This window comes from Staurois parvus, unplaced genomic scaffold (genome assembly GCF_062004578.1).
Source record: "Staurois parvus isolate SC_StPar_1 unplaced genomic scaffold, SC_StPar_1.0 ptg000390l, whole genome shotgun sequence".
Taxonomy (NCBI): Eukaryota; Metazoa; Chordata; class Amphibia; order Anura; family Ranidae; genus Staurois; species Staurois parvus.
The window spans coordinates 5,744,381-5,761,865 of NW_028318186.1; the positions used below are offsets into that span (position 1 = coordinate 5,744,381).

General features: G+C 42.2%; 1 protein-coding gene across 1 annotated transcript in view; it reads left to right on the plus strand.

Moving 5' to 3' along the window:
* LOC149455644 (cytochrome P450 2K4-like) overlaps window positions 1–16,949 on the plus strand; it is a 38,882-nt gene extending 21,933 nt beyond the window's left edge. The window contains exons 7-10 of the mRNA XM_089686033.1: window positions 1,225–1,366; window positions 2,635–2,819; window positions 6,958–7,099; window positions 14,996–16,949. Coding sequence (XP_089542159.1) covers window positions 1,225–1,366; window positions 2,635–2,819; window positions 6,958–7,099; window positions 14,996–15,174 — 648 coding nt within the window. The 3' untranslated portion in view covers window positions 15,175–16,949. The remainder of the gene's footprint in view (window positions 1–1,224; window positions 1,367–2,634; window positions 2,820–6,957; window positions 7,100–14,995) is intronic.
* Window positions 16,950–17,485: the final 536 nt, after the last annotated feature.

Here is a 17,485-nt window from a genome sequence, read left to right on the forward strand (position 1 = left end):
ATATTTTGTGCATTTGGTGAATTCTATAGGAATCTGGTTGGCAATAATCATAGGTTATTCCTGCGTGTGGATCTCATCACATAGTGCTTATTACAACACTTACTGTTTGTCTGCATTAGAAGGCTGGCAGGCTACAAAATCTCTATTTTAGAGCCTCTGTTGTGGATTTTGAATATTCATTTTTCCATAATGCCTACAGCTACAAAAGACAATGAAGGTGTGTTTTAAAACTCTTTTACAGATTGGTAATAATATGTAAATATGTTAATGCACATAGTTTAGGAATAGGTGCACTTAAAGTGACACTAAACCCACACTGTTTAATTTACATTATCCCTTCTATTTCTGTATGTGGATGATGGCACTATAATTATTAAAAAAACAACCTCCAAGTACCTTTTTCCTAATCAATATACAGCCGTCACATGACCCAGCTCTTTCCAAGCTTGTCTGTAGGGAAATAATGGCAGGAGGAGCTTCTAGTCCTCTGTGCTGGTCACGTGTTCAAAATTAAAATAAAAAACTAAAAACAGCCTATGGAATACAGAGTAAAAATAAATAAATAATATTAATACACATTTTAAATTGACATACAAATATATAGTATATATTTGAAATCAAATCTTTAATATTTTGTGGAAATAACATGGTGTGGGTGGATTTCTGCCACTCACAGGTGGAGCCTATGTCACACCCCTCCAGCCTGTGTTTTAGAAAAAGAGGGATGTAATTCCTCCATTAATTTGCTTGTAATATCCCACCTCCATTGTGTTTTTCTAGTTAGTGAGTATGGAGGAGTAGGGGGGGGGGTGGGCTGTCATCTACCAATGTATATACACCAACATGTGTGACTCTATAGTCACATGGACTGCTCAGAAGTGATAAGGAGAAAATGCTCAGCATAGAAACTCACTGAAAACTGAGCATGTGCAGAGATTCCTCCACAGCTGCAAAATCCTCTGCTGAATTGGAGACATGAACAGAAGGTAGACGTAGAAAGCATCAGGATCAACCAGGTTTTTTGCAGAATACAGAGAGCGAATCTCATAGTGACTGAGTCAGTATGAACAGCATGTAATACAGCATTTATTGATAGTTTTTTTATGATGTGGGTTTAGTGACACTTTAAATTACATATGTCAATTGAGTGGATGCTATAGAGAGATTGACAATCTGCAAAATGTCTGTCCAAATATCTCAACATCTTCTATTTCTGTTGTGCAGGGGAAGCCAGAATCCACCCTATATTACCATGATGAAAATCTGACAGCCCTGGTGGGCAACTTGTTTGCTGCTGGAATGGAAACAACATCCACTGCTCTGAGATGGGCCCTCCTCCTAATGATGAAATATCCTAATATACAAAGTAAGCAGGGGTGTATTTACCACAAGGCAAACAAGGCATTTGCCTAGGGCAGCAGTTGTCAGGGGGGCAGCAGCATTTTTCAGGGGGGCAGCGCCCCCCAGAAAAAAGGGACACACACACAGCATGGGGCCCAGGTGGGATCTGAGAGAGGCTTCGGGCTGCTTGATGGTGTATGCAGAGCCTGACTCTCATTCCCAGGGATGTCTGGAGATGTGAAGATGAGTGTCTTTCTCTCTATCACCAGAGAGGGGGTTAGTGGAAGGCTCTCCCAGGTAGGGGGCAGGCGTGTTGTTGGTCAATGTCAGGCTCTCTCCATGGGAGGGGGAAGGGTGGTGGTGTTAGTTTGTGTCCGTGGGGGCAGACGATCTTTGTCTTGCCTAGGGCAGCACAAAACCTAAATACACCACTGTCTACATGTACTAGCCGGAATCCACCCTATATTACCATGATGAAAATTTGACAGCCCTGGTGGGCAACTTGTTTTCTGCTGGAATGGAAACAACATCCACTGCTCTGAGATGGGCCCTCCTGCTAATGATGAAATATTCTAATATACAAAGTAAGCAGGGGTGTATTTACCACAAGGCATTTGCCTAGTGTGGCTTTTGTCAGGGGGGCAGCAGAATTTTTCAGGGGGGCAGCGCCCCCTTGAAAAAAGGGACACACACAGCATGGGGACCAGGTGGGATCTGAGAGAGGCTGTGGGCTGCTTGATGGTGTATGCAGAGCCTGACTCTTGTTCCCAGGGAGGTCTGGAGCTGTGAAGGTGAGTATCTTCTCTCTCTCCGGGTGGAGATGTCAATGTATGGGGGCGGTGGTAGTGGAAGGCTCTCTCGGGTGGGGGTGGGGGGGCTGGGGTGTGTTGGTCAATACCAGGCTTTCTTTGTGGGGGAGTTTGGTGTTGATCAGTGTTAGGGTCTTTCCATGGGGGGGAGATGGCAGATTTTTGTGTTACCTAGGACAGCACGAAACCTAAATACACCACTGAAAGTAAGACATGCAGTAATATGACCTATGACTACAGACTGATCAAATACAATAACACAAAGGCCATAGCTACCCATAGTTATCACCTACTGGGCTCTGAGAATTGTGCTACTATGTGTTAGCAATAGAGAGTACAGCATTTGTTAGCGATATTCTTCAAGCTTACAGTTCCAACTGAAGTAGACCTTTCCTAGGAGATATAAGGAGACTGCCACATATATCTAGATCATTTACAATATGTTGGATAACTAATGATTAGATTGGTATCTGCTTCTGAACAGAGAAAGTACAAGATGAAATTGAAAGAGTCATCAGCACAGCTCAGCCTCAATTAGAGCACCGGAAGCAAATGCCGTACACTGATGCCGTCGTTCATGAGATCCTGCGGTTTGGTGATATTGCACCTGGAAGTGTTCCACATGCAACATCAGAAGATGTTACATTCAGAGGATATTTCATTCCAAAGGTGAGTGACTATGCTAATACAGACCCAGGGGCGGACTGACAACTCATGGGGCCTCCGGGCAATAGGGGATCACAGGGCCCCTGTGTCCTTGCCCAAACTCAAAAAAGCCTATGAAAAAGGTACCAGGGGCATCTCATGGGGCCCCCTACTGACCCCGGGCCCTTAGGCAGTGCCCGAGTTTCCAAATGGTCAGTCCACCCCTGTACAGACCTAAACTATCAAAATAATTTAAAAAATATTGCTAGCAGGTAGAGGTTTTTGGTAGAAGAAACTTTATATGTCTCTTGCAGGAAAAAAAAAGTTAAAAAAATTGGAGCAGAGATGATACAGGTCCAGCACATATGTGCAGGAGTTTCATCATCAGTGGTCTATCAGTGCCCAAAGAAAGAAGATGCTGTTCTGGAAGAAGTAACATAGAAAACAACATCAGAGGTGGTGCCATGGGGAGCGTGGGTCTGGGTCAAAGAGGCCAAGCTAAAAGGGAAGTCTGCCATAGTGCTCTGATGACCCACTGTGCCCAGTTGTGGGCATTGGACATATTTGAAGGCAATTCCTAGCTGTAAAAATAACAGCCACAAAGTGCTTTTTAAATACAGCAGTTATATCAGCAGCTGCTGTAAAAAGAAAAGAACCTTCAGATGGATTTAGCAATGTTACCTACCGTATGTATCTACTCATTTCCATTAATTTGCAGATCAAAGGAATGAGCTTCAACCTGCATATGATGCCAGTTAAAGTGTAACTAAACCTAAAAACAAACAAGTATTATATCGTAGATTAACAATCATTGGATGTGGTGGATGAAATAGTTTTTTTTTTTTTAATTCCCTTCTTTTCATCTGGTGATGGGTAACACACTTCCTGTCTTTAGGGTGGCTACATTCACTCCTCCATTGTATCCATGGAGGAGTAACATAGCAAACCTTGGACAGCAGCATTATCAGTCACTGGAGAGAGGGTAGCATTACATGAACTAGTACATATAGATAATATTTACATAGGTGACTATCAACTTAACAACTTACACTTTAAAGCAACCTGACAGGTAAAAGTTATTTTGTTGTTATTTTTTTAATATAACATGTACTTATTTCTATTTCTTTAACCATAATATATAGTAATTACTTTTTCTTTTTTTTCTTTTTTTTTCTTTATTTTGTTCATTGATTTGTTCTTAAGTGTTGTATAAGATTAAGGTGCTCTTTACATTTGTACATAACTTTGCAAAGTATATATATATATATATATATATATATACACATACACACACTTTTTTTCTACAGTCACACTTTTGCTTTTTCTTTTACATTTTTTTTGCAAGACAATATTGCCAAACGTAAGCCTTATTTGTCCTAAAAATGTATGTATTATTTTGTTAAATTATGTAATGACAGCATTATTGCTGAATAAACACGCCCATAATGAATTGTAAGAAATGTAATAATTTCAATAAGGGAGAATACATGTTTTAGCGATGAAGTGTTTAAGAAAGTTTGTGTTTTTTTCTTTCTTTATGAGGGTTTTAATGAATAAATACAGCATACATGAATTAACAATGCGTCTTACTCAATAATTCATTAAACAAACTTCTGAAGCTTAAAGGATAAGTTCACCTTTGGGAACATGTTACATGTTCCACCTGTTTTTAGGGTGGAACATGTAACATGTTCCCATAGCTGCAGCCACACCCTCCGCCTGCCTCCCTCTGACAGATAGTACTGGGATAGACTTCTCCCCATACTATCTGTCAGATCTGAAAAGAGCAACAGCGCGGTCCCGACAGACTTAGTGGCTATCAACTTGTAGTTTTCAATGAACTACCACGGTGCTGTGGTAGTTCATTGAAGCTTCTATCTGCTTGACCGTACATCCCGTACAACAAGCAGATATTCTGACAGGTCTGCAGGAGACCTGCATGGCATCTGCGATATACTGATCACTGGTGCAATACTTGCCAGGCTCCCTCGGGCAAAAATAACAAATGCACATTTTTTTACCTGCAGAAAAATGTGCATTTGTTATTTTTGTCCAAAAGGTGAACCTATCCTTTAACCACTTGCCGCCCAGCCTATAGTACAATGATGGCCAGGCAAACACTTCGTTCCTCCGGGAAGGCGTCATATGACGTCCTTCCCGGATCGCGCTTTGGTGAGATCTGTCACCGGCCATTTACCTTGGACACGTCCGATGACAGATCTGTGTACCGGCCCCGTTGCCAGTACCATGTGACCTACTATGACCAATCTCAGCAGGTCACATGACAATTGTAGACAATGGATGGCTTCCTTTCATGACATACATTGTATACAAGTGTGTCTAGCTGTGAATGGTCACAGTGATCATATGCACAGGCTGGGCCAATCACAGCCCATCTGTGTCATGTTATTTAGCTGTGGCTAATTACAGCTAATCACAACAAAAACAACCTGAATGAATCAATTTAAATGCTTGCTTATAGCAAATAAATTCTTTGCTGTAAGCAATCAAATTGTGTAAAAAAAAAAATAATGATCACTTCCCCAAAGTAGTACAATGTTACTATGGTAACATTATACTACTTTGGTCATAGTTTAATTTGAAAAAAATCTTAAAAAAAAAATAAAATAAAATAAAATAATTTAAATGTTTTTCAAAAATTAAAAAAAAATTATCTTTTTTTTTTCCATACTGTCACCAATCAATGTCCCTGATAACCACCACACCAGTTATATGCTGATGCTGTACTGCACTGGTGACAGTATGTTAAAAAAATTGTGAAAATAATTTTTTTAATTTCTTAATTTTCCGAAACATTATGACAAAAAAAGCATAACTTCAAAAAACTTGCCATGCATTTTATGAAATACGTTGAACTGTCTACTTTGCAAAAAGAGGTCATTTGGGGGATATCTGTACTGTTCTGACATTTATGGGCCTCAAGAAATTAGATTGGCTGTCAGTACTTCAGGATTGATCAATTTTCAGATATAGCCCATAGTTTGTGAACTCTATAACTTTTCTACAGACTGAATAATAAATACTGGCCTAAATTTATGAAGAACATTTATTTGCAAACTTTTATAACAGAAACAAAGAAACATGTTTATTTTTTTTCAAAATTTTTGGACTTTTTATGTTAATTTAGCAAAAAATAAAAACCCCAGAGGTGATTAAATACCACCAAAAGAAAGCTCTAGTTGTGTAGACAAAATGATAAAATTTTAGTTTGAGTACAGTGTTTCATGACCCCGCAATTGTCATTCAAACTATGAGAGCGCTGAAACCTAAAATATGGCCTGGGCAGGAAGGGGGTAAAAGTGTCCGTTATTGGAGTGGTTAAAAACACATTTCTTAAACACTTTTGTTCATTTGTTAACGTTTAATAAAAAAAAACATGAGCAGGGTGTTTATTAAAACCATTTGCCAAATTAAAGCTGTATGTTTCTTTCAAGGACACTGCTGAATCCCTGTCATATGGGCTTCACTCATATAAATATAAAAATAGGAAAGAAGGAAATTTCTTTCCCCTGCAGGAGCAAATTGTATCATGCTTTGCTGGGTTTTTTTGCATTCCTCTGGATCAATTGTGGATATAGGATTATAACTTTATTTTTTTTTTAATGGTTGAACTGGATGGACTTTTGTTTTTTTTCAGCCAGACTAACTATATAACTATGTGTAACTATGGAGAGTGCAAAATCTTGTGAAGCTCTGCATAGAAACCAATCAGCTTTCAGCTTTTATTGCCAAAGCATAATTGAAATTTATTCTGCTACATATCTTTGCTATAAAAAATCCCAATACATGGAAATTAATTGGTTTACGTGAAAGTTATAGAGTCTACAAATGGCAGTATATATACTTGATATATATATATATATATATATATAATATTAGTAATGGCTGCAATCAGAGACTTATAGCGGGACTGTGGGACTGCGGTGGGAATTCTGACACTGTGGGGGACCTGACTAACCGCCACTAACATCCCCAGTGACACTAATACAGTGATTATTGCTAATAAAAAGCACTGACACTGTACTAATGGCACTGGGCAGGAAGGGGTTAAGTCAAAGAGTCATGTCTATTTATGTGCAAGTAGGCCAACACATTCTTTATCTGTTATATACTAACCTGTTGGTAACTATTCTTCCTGCAGGGAACCACAATCATCCCAGTGCTTTCCTCTTCTCTAAGAGACAAAGGCTACTTTGAAAAACCCTATGAATTTTACCCGGAGCATTTTCTGGATGCAGAAGGCCGTTTTAAGAAGAATGATGCATTCATCCCATTCTCTATTGGTAATACATAACACATTTGTATATTAATAATTTGAGTGTTGGGAAATGTTGGCAGGAATTCTTGTTCAAACTTTTTATTGTTTTCAAAAACATAACAAAAAACAGAAGCAGGACAGTCCATGAACATATACAGGCTTAAATGAATACAGAAAAACATGTTGCCCTACAGGGCAGAAGAATTATTGCATGAAAATCTTGTTACGAGGAACCATATAAAAATATGAAGGGACACTGTGGTACATGGGAAGATAGAATCTAAATGTACAACAGAGATGGAGCACTGTTCCCAATGACCAGTTGGAGGTTCCGTATGCAACATGAGGAGGGGGGCAAAGGTGGACTGGAAGAATAAAAAGGAAAAAGAAGGAAAAAAGGAAAAAATAAAGAGGGGGGAGAATTAGAAGAGACTAAAAGTAAGAGTGAGGGAGAGAGAGAGAGGGCGTGTGACTTCAAGGAGAGAATAGAGAATCTCAGAACCAGGACAACGCAAAACACGGCTCTTAGGACTATCAAGATGCAGGATAAGAGGACATCAGGGAAGGCACAATGAGTCCTCAAAGTTTGGTGGAAGGAAACGTTCCACCCATGGGGTCCAGATCAAAAGAAACTTAGGGACCGAATCTAAAATAGTAGCCTCATCTTTGGCGTGAATCATCTCTTGTGTAACTGTTTCAAATTGCTAGCGTGCATAGAGATGGTGACTTCCACAATTTGGCTAAAATCTGTTTAGCTGCGGTAGTGATTTGCAAGAGCAGTTTAAATTGGGATTTGGAGATGGAGACGGGGGGCGCAAGTTTAAGAGTGCAATAGTTGGGTCTGGCGGTATTGATTTTACAAAGAGCTGGGATAACATATGGAAAACTTCGACCCAAAAAGTTTTGGCAACCGGGCAGGACCACCAAACATGGAAGTAACTCCCTATCAACCCCGAACAACCCCGAAAAAATTCAGGACAGTAATTAGGGGTATATTTAGCAATCCTCGGTGGGACCAGATACCATCTAGTCTAAACCTTGTAGTTAGTCTATGAAGCCAACACGTTCTGTGAGGAGGATTTGGTAGCAGTCCAAATTTGGTCCCAGTCTGTAGGGCTCAGCTGGAGTCCCAGGTCTTTCTCCCACCTAACGACATAAGTAGGGTTGGACGAGGTCTCAGAAGTAGAGAGAAGATTATAGATATAAGGAATAAGACCCTGTCTATGTGGGTCTCTATCACAGGATCGTTCAAAGAAAGACATTGAACGAGCTGAGCGGGAATGGACAGACAGCGGTGCATAGAAATGCAGTAACTGAAGATACCTAAATATTTCCGACGCCAGTATAGAGTGCGACTCATGGAGAGAAGGGAAGGGTTTAAAGCTTCTCCTGGTTATAAAATGGTGAGTACAAAGCAGATTCGGCGAGGATCAGTGTTTGAAGGATCGTGGTGAAGACCAAGTCGGGGGAAGGCCGTGTTTTGTAGATATGAAAGTAGGGGGTTATGCGGCAAGTGAAGGGAATAACAGGATTTTAGTCTGTCCCAAAGTGAGATAAAATGAGATGTATTGGGTTACGGAGCAGACGGCGATCCGATGGGCGAAGCCATAGGAGATTGGCAGCTGAGAGGGGGTTGAAATCAGTCCATTAGAGAATGATCCATTGGGGGATTTCATGAGTCATGTGATCTTTGGGCAATTGTGCGAGATGCGCCACTTGATAATACTTAGCAAAATCCGGGAGGCCTAGGATACCCATGAGCTTAGATTTGTGTATGGTAGTGCGAAGTACACGAGAACAGGTGGAGCCCCAGATATATGTGTACCCTTATCGTTGTAGGATACGGAGAAAGTGTGCAGGTACGGGAATAGGTAGCACTCTAAACAAATACAATATTTTGGGAAGAATTGACATTTTCACAACAGTGATCCTGTCCATCCAGGCCAATGGTAAGGAAGACCATTTGGTCATGAGGCCAGTAAGTTGGGCCAACATTGGTAAATAGTTTGCTGTATAAAGGTCCAATGGGCTAGGAGTTAGTTTAATGCCTAAAAAGGGAACGCAGTGCTGGGACCATGAAAAAGGTAAAACCTGTTACAGATGCACCAAGTACATGGGAGGTAGAGAGATATTGAGCGCAGCTGACTTCTGGGGGGTTAATGTGAAGGCCAGAGATATTGCCAAAATCCTGGAGGAGCCGAAGAACAGTTGGAGTGGAGGTCAATGGAGAGGTGAGAAAGAGGAGCACTTTGTCCGCAAAGAGGCAAAGCTTGTGGTGGGATCCTCCTAGTTCAAGCTCTCGTATATCCGATTTGGATCTTATCAGGAGGGCCAAAGGCTCTATGGCCATTGTGAAAAGCAAGGGAGAAAGCGGGCAACCTTGACGGGTGCCGCGTTGGATTGGAAACGATGCTGATTTATGCCCCAGGTATCTGACTCTAGCCGATGGTGCGCAATATAAAGAGGAAATCCATGCCAAAAAATGAGATCCAAAGCCCCAGCGATGCAGGATCTGGTCAAGATAGTTCCACGAAACCGTGTCAAAAACTTTCTGAATACCTAAGGACAAGAAGCAAGTGGGGATGTTGCAAGAATGGGCTACATTGGAAAGGATGATCGCACATCTAACATTGTCGCCCGCCTGGCGAGTGGGTATAAAGCCTTCCTGGTCATTGTGAACAAGAGAGCCTATAAACAGGTTAAGATGGGTGGAGAGGATTTTCAAGAGGAGTTTAATATCAATATTGAGGAGGGAAATGGCTCTGTAATTGGACCATGCAGAATCATCTGAATTGGGCTTCAGGATCATAGTAAGATTAGCCGACACTGTATCAGGGCTGAAAGACTGACTGGACAGGACGGCATTGAATACATTAGTTAAGACTGGGGAGAGAAGGTTAGCAAACTTCTTGTAGTAAGTGGCGGAGAAGCCATCTGAACCAGGGCGTTTACTAAGCTTCAGGTCCTTGATAGCATTTAGGGTTTCAGTTGAAGTAATTGGGCGCTCGAGAACTTCTAATTGGTGGAAAGTAAGGTGGACTAAGAGAGTTTCAGCGCAGGGATGGTCAAAGGGATCCATCGGAGAATACCGTTGAGATAAGTGCTTACGGAAAATTTCTATGATGCGCACTGGGTTGCTAGTGTAATTGCCTGGAGAGATGTGCAATCGGATCGGTTTAGTAGTTCGGTCAAGTCTATGAAGTGAAAGGGCTAAGAATGTGTCCGGTTTGTTCGCTTTGGTATAATATTTATGCCAAGATCTACGGAGGGAAAGTTCTGCCTGATCCGTGAGAAAGAGATCCAATTCCAAATGAGATTTCTCCAAAGCTTTTCAGGTAACGGAAGTCGGAGTGTTCTGGAAGGCCTGGTGTGACTGGTTGTATTTCATTTCCATTTGGGAGCGAAGCTGATGTTTCTCTTTATTTAGAAAAGATGCTTTACTGATACAAAACCCTCCGAGAACAGGTTTATGTGCCTTCACAGAGTTAAGGGACAAGTATTCTTTAAGAGCAATCTCTATATCCAAACTGTGAGATGGATGGGGCTGTAGTTTGTCATTGATGACCCAGGAGGGATCAGTGGCCAAAGGAGTTAGGGATGCGATAGATATGATGACTGCACTATAGTCAGATCAAGGTATTAGGAGGATGTCAGAGGCGACAAGCTGGGAAGAGAAGCCGACAGTCGTGAAGATGTGATTGATGTGCAAAAATTATTTGTAGGGATAAGAGTAGAAAGTGGATCAACATTTCACTGGATTAAGCTCTCTCCACATGTCGACTAGAGAGTGACGGTGCAGGTGTTGAAAGGAGAGTTTGGGGGTCAACGGAAGAAGAAGCAGTTGTGGTGACTTGTCTAAAAAGGGGTCTAGGGTACAGTTTGAGTAAACGCAAACAAGCAGTGTGATGCGTTTATGGCAATCTGTGAATGTCAGCAGGTGGGAGATGAATGGCAGCGGGCCCTGATTGGGAGCATAGTAAGTAACAATGGTGACTTCAGAGTCGAAGAGCAAACCCGACAAGAGGAGATACCGACCTTCAGGGTCTCTGATCTCAGTATGAAGTGTAAAAGGGGTGGTGTGATGGAAGGCTATGAGGACACCTCTACACTTAGATTTAGCGGAAGCAGTGAAAACTTGTGGATAATGGGGGCCAAAAAATGTAGGGGTGGAAAAGTGTGTCTCCTGAAGGCAGACGACATGCGCCTTTTGTGTAGCAAATGAATGAAAGGCTTTATTACATTTCTGTGGGACATTAAGACCCTGTACATTCAGTGTAAGAAGATTCAGGGAACCCATCGGGGGAAGGTTAGGTCCGCTAAGGAGTGGGAAGTCCTCGTATCAGCGTACATGAAGTGGTTCCCAGAGGAGGGGAAGAGAGGGAGAGCAGGAAGAGAGGAACAGGGAAGTCACACGAGAGAGCAAAGGGAAGAGGAGAAACGGCATGTAAAACTAAACTGAAACAAAAAGGGACCGCTAGGGCCCAAACGGTGGACCCTGACTTATCCGCACAACGGAGAAACCCAAGGGCCAAGAGTAGCCCAGGCAGTACAAAAACACGGTGCTCCATGGGCTAGTGGTGGGTAGCAGAAACAAGCATAGGGGGAAAGGCAACCTAAAAATAAACAGAAGTCTGTAGACTCCCACTGAAACAGCAAGAGTCCAGGCTACCGGCATGTCAGGGAAGTCCCGAAACCAGGCAGAACACCCTAAGAACATTACCCATCGGGGACGTCAAGGTGGAAAGGTAGCGCAGGATTGTGTGTCTAGCTGGATCCGGGGCTCCCGTGCATGTAAACTGGTGCCGTCATAGACACTGGGGGGTTTATTTACTAAAGCTGGAGAGTCCAAAATCAGACTCCCTTCTGCATAGAAACCAATCAGCTTCTAACCTCAGCTTGTTCAATGAAGCTTTGGCAATGAAACCTGGAAGCTGATTGGTTTCTATGCAGAAGTGAGTCTCATTTTGGACTCTCCAGCTTTAGTAAATAAACCCCTGGGTGTCATGGAAACAAGCCAAAAAGAGATAACATTAGCACTATATTAAGCAAACATAATTAGCAACCATGCAGTCGAAACAAATTATCAAGCAAAACCAGGTCAGCCGACTGAAAGGGAAAAAGTCATTCAATTGTGACGAGGGGACCGAGGGGATCAATCCGAAAAGTGGACACAGCCCGACAGGGAGCAATTGGATAGGTCCAAAGATACTAGTAGGAATCAATCCATGGAGTCTGGTGGTGCTGGAGCAGGAGAAGAGTAGCATCCTCTTTTATAAGAGCTGAGCTGACCCGTGGCGGAGTGAGAGGGGTGACTTTTTTGAGGGGAGCATGATGCTGACCGACAACGTGAGCTGTCCGGTGAGGCCGCATGAGGTTGCAACTGAATGTTCTGCAGCGTGTCAAGGAGGTCTTCCAGAGACCTGCAGACATAATCAAGGGAATGGAAGGAGAAGCGGTCCGCGAATGGGAAGCTCCATCTGTAGGCAATGCCGTGCTGCTGAAGGACCTGAAGATGAGGCTTCATGGCTCTGCGTTTCGCAATCGTTGTCAGGCAAAAATCTTGAAAAAGCTGATAGGATTGACCCTGAAACATCAAGGAGCATACTGACAGAGCTGCTTGTAGGAGCTGTTCCTTTGTGTGGAAATAGTGAAATTTAGTGATAATATCATGTGGCGGGCCATCTGGGCTACGAGGGGCTAGCACTTTATGAACTCTATGCATCTCAAGGCGTTCTATGGGGATCTCTGGGGCCAATTCTTGAAAAAGGGCCATGACTGTGGATAGAACATTCGTGATGGATTCTGGTAGGCCGCGGATGCGTAAATTCGAGCGGCGGGCTCTATTTTCAAAGTCCTCCAAAAGGGCCTGCAGAGTCACGTTTTCAGGAGGAGTTCAAGATCATCAGAGTGGATTTGGAGTGTAGTGTTGAGATCGTCGACCCAGTGTTCAAGGTCAGAGGTGCACTGCCCCAATTTGCAGATTTCCTTAGACAGCTTGTCAGTAATGCGGTCCGAGGTATGTTTCATGGCTTTGTGTAGCCTCCGCTCAAATTGCTTGAGAAGGTCAGGAAAAGAAAGGTCAGCAGTAGGGGTGTGTTGGGGGGTCCCCAGGTCAGAGTCAGACTCACCATCAGACATGCAGTGGGATCTGGAATGAGCATCCTGCAGTGCTGCATAGGGCTGTGCCTGTGTGAGGGATGCAGGGGTGGTGGCCATCTTGGAAGAGCCCCAAGCCAGGGCCTCTTTGATCGGCTTCACAGGCGGCTGATGTGGTTGCTTCACCACTTCCCGGACCATTCTGACAGGTACTAGGGGGGTTGCTATGGTGACCAGTCGAGTTGGGGGACCGTTGCGGGCTGGGAGCAGTGTCTGGGAGGTTCGATTCCCCACTATGTGCCGGGTCCTCAGACTGACATGTCCATCCCGTCGGCTCCGCGCATGCGCACCGCTGCCAGGAATTCTAATGAAGCTTAAAGATATTCATTTTACCCCCCCCCTCTATTAATATAGAGTCTGGTGGCAATACTATATGTATCTTTTGATGTTACTCCTGAATAGAGCATTTGCTATACCCGAGAACCTTCTTTCCTAGGCAGTCCATGAGCTAAGGTGGGGATATGTAGGGGGTGTGTAAAGCCAGGAAGGTGATTGGCTCTCATTGATTACTACAGAGAGCCTTTAAACCATTCTGATATCCTCCTAAAACATGGCCACCCAGGAGACATTCTAGCTTGGGAGTGGTCACTGTAAGGCTATTTTAATTATACAGGTTAATGTACATTTTTCATGTTCATTGTTTTATATTTTACTTGTGGTTAAAGTTTTTTTTTTTATTAATGGCAGGTTTGTATTAATTGAGAGGTTTGCTAAGCAATACTTGCAAGATTCAAGAAAGCCACACCCCCATCCCCAAGTATAAGGTCAGGTCTTCAAACCCAAAAGGTGACACCAGCACATAGGAAATGTCATAATCGAGGCTGCTGTATTCATTTTATCCCTTGGGAGAGCATGTGACTCCCTCTCCATCACCCATGTAACAGCACTGGTGTACTCAATTGGGTTTGAACACTCACTTGTCATAAATACTGAAGTCACTAGCAGTATCCATGATACCATAAACTAAGAGGTCTAGCAAGCAATCACAATCTGTCCTCCTAATGAGTTCCCTAAAACATGTTTGTATATCCTGCAGGCCTCAGTGGAAGGTCTAATAATATAACGTAAACTATAGCAACCCTTAATATCCTAATACACTCAATATTATATGATAGTCTGGGGCTTCTGTTCACTCATAAACTGAAACATAGTAAACACAGTGTACTATGCTTCAGTCTTGAATGGTCACAGGAGCGTTCACTCACTTTGTTCATTCAGTAAAGGAAGGGGCTGGTAAACTAATATTTACTAGCCCCTGCCCCCGCATTCCATTCTGAACATCCCCCTGTGTACCTGCGGCAGCCAGCAGGAGAGGGAAACTGGCAGAGCTGTGAGGTGCGGTGCACACAGCAAGGGCAATCAGATATAGGCAGGATAGGGAGGGGGGGTTGGTGCAGTGGGGGGAGCAATTACAGGAACAATGCCCTTGTGTTTTTCTCTGCAGCAGCTTAACGCTTGCAGGAAGGATAGGGGGATAAACCAGCTTTCAGATGCTGCAGAGAGCTGCACAGGGCATCATTCCTGTAATTGTTCCCCCCCTCCCCACTTCATCCTCCCTGTTCTTCTCACATCTGATTCCCCCTGATGTCCAGGCCCCCCTATGTTCCTGGGCCCCCTAGAGGAGGACTGGTGCTACCTTTTTATCAACGGCCCTGGTGGCAATGCTCAATCTACATACTGTTTCTTTGGAGGAACACTTTTTTCACCCTGGGACAGGAAGTTATTGGGATTTAAATAATTTAGAAAAGTTAATTTTTTTTCTTAGGAAAAAGAAGCTGTGCTGGGGAAACATTGGCTAAGATGGAGATGTTCCTCTTCTTTACAACACTACTGCAACACTTCACTTTCCAGGCCCCTCCCGGAGCTGTGCTGGACCTCACCCCTGGCCTAGGGGGTACAAACCCTCCATTGCCTTATGAAATCTGTGCAATCTCCCGCATGTAGCATAAGTGTGTGCTGAAACACAAAGTAATTTATTAACATTGTACCTCTTTTTAATCTTTCTTTTAATAAAAATAGATCTGCTTATATATAATATAAGTCACCTTATAGTATTGTTAGCAATATCTCACAAAGAAAATGCAGCAAAAGTAAACTGTTGACCATTTGAGGACTTTGAGTAGGTTCAAAAAAACTACTTTGGGCATAAACCAAAAACCCTGATCCCGCATGCCACCATTAGTGGCAAATCACTGCCAGGACTTTCTTTGTGCCACAACAGCAGATGCAGCTGCTGCCATGTAAATTGCAGCTTCCGAACAGTGTTCAGAAACTACATAACATCATTTGTTGTTACTCTGTTTTATTTGTGTGAAGATCAATGCATTGAAGGACTAGACACCAGTATTGCCCATGGTCTCCCTGCAGCTGATATTTCTTCATTACTGACTTACCATGTCTTGTTCTACACTGTGACTGTGTGGAGGCAGCCATCTTGGTAGTTGCAGAGTTTTACCTCCTCATGTTAGAGCCTTCAGGATTGAAAACAATGCAACAATCTCATACTGCAGATATATACAGGAGTGCCCAGGCACCCTCACATACCAGGAGGTGTGCAGCTATTTTTAAAGAGGAATTCTGACAATTCGATACAGGCACTACTTAACCTCTTCCTGTCTGGCGCATGCCGATAAACAGCCGGACAGGAGCGCTGCCGATGCATCCATTGCCTGTGCGCGCTCCCTGGGAGAACGCAGCACCATGATCTGTACAGGATTGCTGTACAGGACCAGTGTGTGAGATCCCAATTTATGTGATCACTGATTGGCCAATCAGTGATCACATGAACAGTAGTAAACAAGATGTCACTTGTTGACATCATTGTTTACTGCTTGTGAAATCTGTGAATGATCACAGAGGTCACATGGTACAAGGCTATTCACAAAAGCCTTGTACCATATGACAAGCTGTGACCAATCACAGCTTTCACAGTATTTCTCAATGGCTGCAGAAATTATTGCTTTTACAGCCTTTATGGGTGTAAAAGCAATCAGTGTAAAATAAAAATAAAAAAATCTTCATCACCCCCCACAAATAGTACAGTGTCGTTATGGTGACACTGTACTGCTAGGGTGACAGTATGTAAAAAAAATAAATACATAAATAATATAAAAACAAAAACGAAAATGTAAAAACAATTTTGAAAAATTATGATATTTTTATAAACTAATTTTGGATATTTCTTTTACCAAAAAGATAGTTGAATACATTTTGTCCAAGATTTATAAAAAAGATTATTTGTTTGCTAAATTGTATAAGAAAAACACTTTTCTTCAACATTTTTGGTCTTTTTAATTTATTTAGCAAAAAAAATAAAAATTGTTGAATAAATACTACCAAAATAAAGTTTTATCTGTCTCAAAAAATGCTAAAAATTTCATATGGGTACAGTGTTGCATGACCACGCAATTGTCATTCAAAGTGTGATAGCGCTGAAAGCTGAAAATTGGCCTGGAATGGAAGATGGTGAAAGTGTCCAGACTTGAAGTGGTTAACATAGCAAAATCTGCACTATGTAAGTTCAGGATCACTTTAAAAAGATGCATAGCTAAGGATCTGGTTAAAAAAAGGAAATGCACAGACCTAAACAGCAATGTTTTAGCAATTATAATCAGGTATTAACATGATGAGTTCCAAAAGTGTGTGGAAACTGGACAGTCTGCCAGTATTAAATTGTTATGTCCTGTATCTTGGATTCAATAAAGTTTTGTATTTTTTAAGAGGTGTTTGTCTTGTTCTTCTTATCCATGTCCACTGATTTTGTGGTATCAGCAGGAGTATACCTCAGTATAAAACACAATTAGTGATATACAGTAACTAACAATATGAATAGATGCAATGAATAACCCAACATAACCCAACATTAATGTGCATATTGGGTTATCAGTTACACTTTAGCTATTCATATCATTGTGAGAAGTGATCTCAGAGCAAGTGTGAAAGAGGACCTAATTGATGGAGAGTGTGATAGGCCTCCCAGTGTTAATGAGGAGGTGGAAACTCAGCTCCTTGCACAGATCGAAAGGGCTGCAAGGGCTGGGACAGTGACAATAATGGGGGATTTTAACTACTCAGAAATTGACTGGAGTAATGGTGCTGCAGGAGCAGTTAAAGGGCAAACATTTTTAAACCTACTACAGCACAATTTTATGGTACAGTTCATAGAAGCCCCTTCTAAGAATGATGCTCTGCTGAACCTGGTAATTTCAAAACATGCAGAGTTTATTATGAATGTCAATATAAAAGAACATCTGGG